The sequence below is a fragment of the Haliotis rubra genome, unplaced genomic scaffold (assembly GCF_003918875.1).
Source record: "Haliotis rubra isolate DU_JTF1 unplaced genomic scaffold, ASM391887v1 Scf799, whole genome shotgun sequence".
Classification (NCBI taxonomy): domain Eukaryota; kingdom Metazoa; phylum Mollusca; class Gastropoda; order Lepetellida; family Haliotidae; genus Haliotis; species Haliotis rubra.
In genome coordinates, this window is record NW_025767522.1 from 126,871 (window position 1) to 136,392 (window position 9,522).

General features: G+C 41.7%; 1 protein-coding gene and 1 long non-coding RNA gene across 2 annotated transcripts; one reads left to right on the forward strand and one right to left on the reverse strand.

Moving 5' to 3' along the window:
• Positions 1 to 1,468: 1,468 nt before the first annotated feature.
• LOC124261379 lies at positions 1,469 to 4,120 on the reverse strand. The gene has a single exon (XM_046695689.1). The coding sequence runs from the start codon at positions 4,024 to 4,026 to the stop codon at positions 2,926 to 2,928; it is 1,101 nt and encodes a 366-aa protein (XP_046551645.1). The 5' UTR covers positions 4,027 to 4,120; the 3' UTR covers positions 1,469 to 2,925.
• Positions 4,121 to 4,693: 573 nt separating this feature from the next.
• On the forward strand, positions 4,694 to 8,915 carry LOC124261355. The gene is made up of 3 exons (XR_006894301.1): positions 4,694 to 4,767; positions 6,420 to 6,427; positions 8,876 to 8,915. It is a non-coding gene; the product is annotated as an uncharacterized LOC124261355 (long non-coding RNA).
• Positions 8,916 to 9,522: the final 607 nt, after the last annotated feature.

The window sequence follows — 9,522 nt, forward strand, 5'->3', positions numbered from 1 at the left end:
TACATGTACACACATACATACATACATACATACATACATACATACATACATACATACATACATACATACACACACATACATACATACACACACGCACGCACGCACGCACGCACACACACACACACACACGCATGCATACATACATACATACATACATACATACATACATACATACATACATACATACATACATACATACATACATACATACATGAACATACATACATGAACATACATACATATATTTCTTACGATTATTTGTCGAGTTTGTTTTTCTTAGAATTTGTACGGGTCTTGATTATCATGAACGTATTTAATGCTATTTTCATGAGAATTATATAAAAAAATTGACCTAATGTTTTATCTAAAAACATATTAGAGAGGTTTGCTTTGGGGCACGTTTTGATGAGCGTCACTGTTGGTTTTCTAAACCTGTCATGTAATTATTTCCAAATATTTAAATTAACAGTACTAAAGGTAAGGCCTGAGTCATTCAATTCAGCTTGTCTACCTTCTAAGGAGGTTGATCATGAACGCCACTGAGCCATGGCGTGTCTTAAGCCTAATAATGTATTAGTTTTAAATTGTACTGAACCAGATCCGTGAGGGTGAGGGGTTATATTATCCATATCCTATAAAGTATCACTACCCTGGCATTCTCTGGAAGCGTGTTCTAGTTGGATCAAGGACTTATGACAAACATGCTCGATATGTGCATAACACTGGGCCCTTATCGTGGTGAATATCTGGATATTAGGCACTATCACATGTTATTAAGTAAGGGAAGTTCCATACGAAAGAAACAACACATTTCTTAAAATGCTACCTGAAGTGCATAATGTATGAACCTGGGATTTTTTCAACATGTTGATGTTTCAGCACAGGGCGTTTGAAACAGATGTTCGACAAATTTAAAAAAAAACATACAAAAAATGGGGACCTAAAGAAGATAGATAGGCACTGCATCACTTCTATAATTTCGAGAAACAGGGCATTGCAAATGACTTTCTTCGTTCGTTCATCACCAAAGTGATTTGGGGAATATAATCCAAGTAAGTCAAACATGATAATCTCTCAGTTCAATAACATAAATAAATCTACCTTATTTATATGTTACCAAAACAGCAACCGCGGGTTGGTTGACATTACGACGCATACACATCCTGTTCGTTACAATCCCCGTAACGATGTCAAATAAACATGTTCAAATATAACCCTAGCGTATTAACAACATGCCTCATAAATAGACCAACAGTTCATACCTGAACGCTGACAGTGTCCCCCCGCCTGGTATATAAACACACCCCACAAAGCAGTGTTTATCTTTTATTGTTGCGATGTTTATATCTGTTTATGGAATGCGTATGTTTCGACAGAGCGACAACACTCATGATGTGTTTGTGTAGGAGATGCACTTGTAAACCGGACGTGTCGAATAATCTACGATAAAAGATCGTACAACAAACAGTTTCAGATATGACATTTTCATACAAAAGGTAAACGTGTTATCTTTGACTAGATTTGAAACTGCCACAAACCATTCACAAACAATACATTTACAAGAGAAGGACTTCCGTGGTTTCGACACAATACTACAAATTCACAGATATTAAAAAATACATGTAACCAAGTTAACAAGAATTAGTTTTATGCTTATCACTTAAAGATTATTCAAATTTGGTCGTTCAGAAAATATGTGAAAATCCAATATAAACCCGTCAAATAGGGAAACCGGTACAGTAAGTGTGAGTTTATATACGTAGTCCTTGGTAAACATACTACACAAATAATAAAAATGCATATAGAAGATCGAATGTTTTAAGAAGCCGATAGAAAGTGGGATTGGTCAAAGGTGCTCTCCTTCCCCGTGTCTTTTTGTGATATTCTTGGATGGCAAAGCCTTGTACGAGGTAATCAGATCTAGCCATTAGCCATGACTTTCATACAAACTATGACTTGCTTGAGTGGGTGATTGCCTGCTACTTCAGCTCTTTGTACTGGAATTAAAGGGGGATTTCGGGAAGAGAGTAAGTGGGGCAGGGGGGTATGGTGTTGATATATCGTGTTTACCTCTCCATGGAGTTGATACGACTGACCATCCAAGGAATGCTCAGAGTAAGGCGTGTCTGAACCATCCATCTGAAAAAGAACCTGGAAGGTTCGCTTGGGTGAAAGACATTGTTCCAGTTGTAACGTCCCGGTAAGTTTATATAACATAGAGCTTTGCCACCAAGGCTGATTTGCTGAATCACAAGGCGGAACGACAGTAGGCACACGCAGGAACCAGGACACTTGACAGAAAAGTTTCAAATCTCAGAATACGATAGTGAGGTCACAAGACAGATACAGGACGATGTCCACTCTGGAACCGTTCAGTCACTAGCACTCCCTCTATCAACCCTGTTGTCCATTTCACTATCACAGACACACACGTTCATGTATTTCCCTGAAATAGGTCCTTGCACACCGAGGATGAAAGTATCACAGACATATGTAGGGGCTACGTATCATGGTCAAATAAATACTCTTGTGTTAATTATCCTTCAAAAGTTTGATTCGTTTAACGGTATCGTCAAAACATTAACACATAGGAAAACATTACCATTGATAGCTCCATCGAGGATCAAAGTCGATAAAGGATGGAATCGTTTACAGTCAGTATTATTTCCACGAAAGACACCTTTCCAGCGTAGCCCTTGGCTAGTGTTCTGAACACCTGTTTCCAAAGAATCCTTCTGTTGCTACTCTGACATTGGGTAGCAAGGTTTAACTCGTACCAACTACCCAGGAGCCTGACAGACATTTTTTGACGAATACGACCCTTGCGACTCCGTCCCATCATGGATTGTTCGGATAATTCATCCTCAAGAAGAAGCATTTGGACACAACACAGTTACAAAACACAAACACTATGGACATAACTGGTCAGTCTTCGCCATACACAATATGTACAGCTGTGTCAGTTTGCGGAGGGTCATCAGAGTAATCAATCACCTGCTCGGGTGGTTCCTCAGCATCAAACTGAACCCCCCTCAACCATTCAAATATCCTCTCCAACCTCTCTGTCTCGTTCTCGGAATCCTCTCCATTTTGCAATTGTCTGTTCTTTAACTCCTCGCTTACCCGATCAGGGTATCCTTGAGATGTATTTGTTCCGTTTATAGCCGGGGTGGAATTGAATCTCTTCAAAGTGTTGTTATATCCGTTTTTAAGCTTGGGTTTGGTAAGCTTGTCCGTTTTTCCCACCGACAAAGTATTCTTGGTGAGCTGCCAGCTCTTCCTCTTGTTACTGGTTGTAAGTTCATTTTCAGAATAGTTCCTTCTCAGCAAAGCTCGTTTGTTGTCAATATTATCCTTTTCTATGGAAAATATCTCCTCCTCATTGTTGTTTAATTCACTCTCCATCCTGTACTGGCTTCTGGTGAGTCCCCTGTCCGTGGACGTTGATCTGTACCCTGATACACTCTCCCTCTTAGGACTCCCTGGCTTCCTCTCGAACAGGGTCCCGAGCTTCGTGGTGGAGCCAGCACTCTTATCAGTATCACACCAAGATCGTGTTTTGGAGGAAAGATAACCTGGATGAGCTGACGGGATGGAGTTCACCGACGAGGAAGACTGGCTGTTAGGAGAACAGGTTAATATGCCTTTAATGGAGCTATCACTGTGGTTCCGTGGCAAACGACCGTTTTTGAATCTCTGATAAAAGTTAGACCTTTCAGTTATGGAACCTGACGATGTCCGGTTACCTCTGGAATCCGACCGGTCCGCGATAGGAGGGAGCTCAGGAGCGCTCATCCTTCGATAAGCACAACTCTTTCGACGACACTTCCCCTCTTCTTCATCCGAATCATCTGGGAGGTCAAACGTAACCGCACTCCCTCTCCGATTTGCCTTAGGATTAACACCGGTCGACAATCCACCCGGTAAACGCGAGCTTGCTAGACTTCCTCGTCGCGAGGTGCTCGCTTCTACACTGTCACTCGTCAAATGATCGCTGTCGTCTGCTCGCATGATGCGCATGCGCATTGTGCCCCGGCGAGGCTATATAATAGGCTGATCAGCTGTATTGAGTAGGGTATATAGAACGTGTTCAATTGAGCCGGCACACTACCATGTTTTCAGTGCGTGTGGGACGTAGTGTTACTTCAAGGCCTTGGTATAATTCCATTTGACGTAACAATCTTGCATGCAAGTTACCTGAAAGACATAATTGATTTGTTGGTCAATATGGGGCAACTCTATTCAGTCCTAAAGATTTGCTGAACACCCGTCTTAGCAGCACTGGTAATAAAACCCGCCTTGTGCTGGCGGTAACCCTTGTGTTGCGCTCACCCTACTCTAGACATATTGATCAGAGCAGTCTGCCTGTAGTAGGGGCGCTTCCATGGGTTTTACGTAGCTACATATGTCATAATTACATAACTTGAAAACCTCACCCCTACTCGGCTAAATGTGGATTGTTTATAAGTCAATTCGTCCGTATTATTTGCCGTATGTTCATTTTAATTCAGAATGGTGTTCGTAATATGCCATCTTGTTATTTGGCTTCATTGAGTAAGTCATGCAAGGTTTCATTATACAATATGGGTGAAACTAATTCAGGATGCACGAAAACAGGTGACGGCTTAGAGACTGGTAACACAATAGAGTGAATGAATATGGCTTTACGCCGCTTTTAGCAATATTCCAGCAATATTAAGGCGGGGGACGCCAGAAATGGGCTTCACACATTGTATCCATGTGGGGAATCGAACCCGGGTCTTCGGCGTGATGAGCGAACGCCTTAAAACCTAGGCTTCCCTACCGTTCCAAAGACAATAGACAGAGAAGCCAGGACATTCGCATGTGGCGTATGCAGGAAGGGGTACTTTGATAAGTAACCCACTGGAAGAGAATTGTGAATTAGAAAATATAAATTTAAAAAATATTAAGAAGACTATTTTGTTTATCCTTATATGTGGGTAGATCGAATTTTTATTTGCTTATTCATATATCTTATTACAAAAAGAAGTAGGAAATATTTTACGTGCACGGTTAAAAAACATATGAGTTCATTTTAGTAAAACCGAATGAAACAATACTCCAAACATGGGCAACAGGTTGGAAGGATACAGCTTAATAGGTATTATAGCTTTAGGTATGTTAGCTGTTAATATTTACACATTCTCTCTATCGGTGAAGGGAAACTCTTGTATATAGTCTGACTTGTGTATAAATAACAGTCCGAGCACATCATCCAAATATTCACCTTTTTCTGACGTCCCGGTCAGCACCCAGGTTTGGGACTGCAACACAGTCCGCTCGTTATCTAGAAACAGAAATGACAAACATATACCTCATGGATTAATAAAGTATTAAGTACAGACCAGACTACAAAATCACAGTTGTCTAGCTCTTTATCTATGACGGGACGATGGGTAGCCTAGTGGTTCAAAGCGCTCGCTCGTCACGCCGAAGACCCATATGGATGCAATGTGTGATATTGTTTGGCTCGAGATGCGTTTAGATGTGTATTTGTCAGATGCGTATTGATGAGATATATTTGGCTGGTGATGCGTACTGGTAAGATATGTTTGGCTGGTGATGCGTAATGGTGAGATATGTTTGGCTGGTGATGCGTATTGGTGAGATATGTTTGGCTGGTAATGCGTATTGGTGAGATACGTTTGGCTGGTGATGCGTATTGGTGAGATATGTTTGGCTGAATAGGTACCAGTTAAGAGTTATGGTGAGTTAGTGACATGCATTGGAGGTTTTGCGTATTATTGTAATTGGTAACTGGTGTAGTAGTGTGCTGGGTATTGGTAATTTTCTGTTATAGATCTGTAGTTGTAATTAAATATGGAAATCCATTGCATCTCTTGAACTCTTGTTCAGATCTCATTAATTATCAGTCCTCTAAAATATATGTTTATCAACGTGCTGCCTCAGTGATGTCGGTAACACACACAGCATACCAAACATTTAACGTATGTCACAGCCATTTACGGGCACTCCAGTAAAGGGAGATAACTCATCATATTCACCCCCAACAGCAATTTGAGTCTTAGGTGAAGTATGTATGTGTCAGCTCTTTGAGTGAGTGAGTGAGTGAGTGAGTGAGTATGGTTTTACGCAGCTTTTAGCAATGTGCCAGCAATATCACGGCGGGGGGAAACCAGAAATGGGCTTCACACATTGTACCCAAGTGGGGAATCGAACCCCGGTCTTCGGCGTGACGAGCGAACGCTTTAACCACTAGGCTACCCCACCGTCCCGTCAGCTCTGTGTCTCAACTGGTCATATAATGATTGTACAAATAAAGCACGTCCAGACTGCCATCTTCATGGAAGTACAGCAGTTATAAACACAGTCACAACGACGTCCCCCTTATCTCACGCCCTGAGCTGCAACTGTCATCGTCGTTTAATGCCGTTTAGATGAGTAGGTGAGTTTAGTTTTACGCCGCTTTTAGCAATATTCGAGCAATATCACGGCGCGGGACACCAGAAATTGATTTCACACATTGAACCCATGTGGGGAATCGAACCCGGGTCTTTAGCGTGATGAGCGAACGCTTTAGCCATTATGCTACCCCACTGCCCCTACTTTTAAGGTGATATATTTCATTGTATAAGAAAGTTACACAATATGATATAGCTATATTTCATTCCCCACGCCCCTCATATCGTATACCTGTCTCGCTAGATAGATTCGTTTCGCTTGATTCTTCTTCTTCATCTTCAGTGGAAGATTGTCTTGCAAGATGTAAAATCGGATCGTATTGATACGGTCTAACATCCATTTCAGAAATGACATCAGGAACATCTTTTACTGCTTCAGAATCCATGGACACTGTTAAGTTGTGAGGTAAAATCAAAGAAGAAGCCATCAGCAATAGGCACATATGACGTCATGTCACGTGATACCCCCCTCTGCTCATTAACTGTCGGGTGTTTCCGTAATTGGCGGAAATACGAGTACGTTTTTGTGTTTTTATTGCTATTTTACAAACTTTTTGTTCAATTTTAATCACGGAATGTGACTTTTATAATAACGTTTACAATATATCAAAAATTTTGTTTTCGTTCGTATTCTCCTTTAAACAATGTATACCGAACAGTCGGGACCACGTTAGTTCGGACACTTCACATTCCGGCTGAGTTCATTCAGGAGTGAGGAGTTTTACGCCGCTTTTAACACTATTCAAGCAATATCACGGCGGGAGACAGCAGAAACCTTTCAATGTTGAACACATGTGGGAAATCGTACTCAGGTCTTCAATGTGACAAACGAACGCTTCAACCACTAGGCTACCCCACCGCACAATTACATTAGGAAGTTCTATATGAATACAAATAATCATTTTCCCACCACCAAACATTATTTTTCAGACAAGAAGTATGTAAAAAACCTGCAAACTGAAACATGAGTCTACATGATTGATATAATATCAAGTCCGTACCAGACCGCCAATATTTTCTAGCGGGAGAGCCTCGTTTTGAGATTTCCACGATTTCCAGGTTTCCGTTTGTCCGAGTTCGCTGTGCGACAGACCACGCTGCACGACGTGTTTTCAAGGATTAGAAGGAGCGTAGTGTTGCAATATACAAGTGCTTAGATGTATCAAATAATACTGATTAATAAATATGCATCCAGTTAAATGAATTGGTCCCAAATTTCTGGACTGGCTATTGTACTAAGTTGCGCAATAGGACGGGACCCAGTCAACAGGAAACGAGACTGTTGTGTAATCAATGTTTTGACTTGAGACAAATCTGTTTTGACAGGGGCGGATACAGCTTTTTGAGAAAGGGGGGTGCACACTATTGAGAAAAGGAGGGGTGCACACTTCATTTTTACCCGAGTTTCAATGGTCATTTAACAAACTTTCAGCACAAATGGGGGGTGCGCACACCTGCACCCCCCCTCTGGATCCGCCTATGTTTGATACAATGCCGTTAAAGGCTATCAGAACAGTCAAAATATAATAATGTAATGTTCGACCCTCCATTTGGACGACAAACGAATTTTCGCTGTTTTAAGAAACCATAAAAGTGTAGCCCGCATTTAGTATACAGTAGTCAGTAACACACACAAGGTGAATGTACTTCCGCCCAGAATATGATTTATTACAATGACAGTACTCATTGAGCACCTCTCCTCCCGAGTGCGGTGCTATTTACAACCGCATACTGTTACAATTCCATGAATACCCTACTGACACACAGACCACCCCCTGTGGTCAGCTACTAGCCACTGGCCACAATACGTAACACAAATAGTTGTATGGAGTAAATACTGGTTTATATATAACCCCGGCCGAGGGGGTCCAACATAAGATGGCGAGTCAACAAGTTTGTTTATACACCGATAAGAAATGTCACTTACTCAACAAAAGGCTTGTTGAATGCTTCTTTTGAAGATAGGATTCATGGCACTGGATAAGATTCAATTACTGTCGGTTAGAATATATGTGTTGGACGAACAGGATTCAGGGTAATGGTGAAATAGGATTCAGGGTAATGGTGAAATAGGATTCAGGGTAATGGTGAAATAGGATTCAGGGTAATGGTAAAATAGGATTCAGGGTAATGGTAAAATAGGATTCAGGGTAATGGTGAAATAGGGTTCAGTTTCCGCTTAAATACGATTCAATGTAGTGTCAGATTAGATTCAACGCAATGTTGGAATTGGATTCAATGTTCTGTCACATGCTGTTCAAGGTACCTTTAGATAAGGTTCAGGGTACTGTTAGAAGGGTGAGTGAGTGAGTTTAGTTTTACGCTGCGTTTAGCAATATTCCAGCAATATTACAGCGTGGGACACCAGAAATGGGCTTCACACATTGTACCCGGCATGTGGGGAATCGAACCAGGGTCTTCGGCGTGACGAGCGAACGCTTTAACCACTAGGCTACCAAACCGCCCCTACTGTTAGAAGGGACCCAACGTACCTGTCGGAAAGGATTCAAGGTACTGGTACCTTGGTTCGAAGTACCGTTGATGGAGTGAGTGAGTGAGTTTATATTTACGCCGCTTTTAGCACTATTCCAGCAATAGCACGGCGGAGGTCACCAGAAATGGGCTTCACACATTGTACGCATGTGGGGAATCGAACCAGGGTCTTCAGCGTGACGAACTAACGCCTTAACCACTATGCTACCCCACCGCCCGAACCGTCAGATGGAATCCATGTGGGATTCAAGACATGGTCATATTGGAGTCACGCATAGAACTCAAGGTATATGCTGTCAAATACGATTCAAGATACCGAACAGATAGCATTTAAGTTTCTGTTAGATAAAATTGCAGATAATGTAAGTCTTAGATATGATTCAGTATAGTGTCACACAGGATTATGGCAAGGTCGTCACCAGTGAAGATCCGGGTTAGAATTGATCTTCAGTAACCCATGCTTATCGTTAGAGGCGACTAACGGGATTGGGTGGTCAGGCTCGCTGACTTGGTTGACACGTGTCATCGGTTCCCAATTGCGTAGATCGATGCTCATGATTTTGATCACTGGATTGTCTGTTCCAGA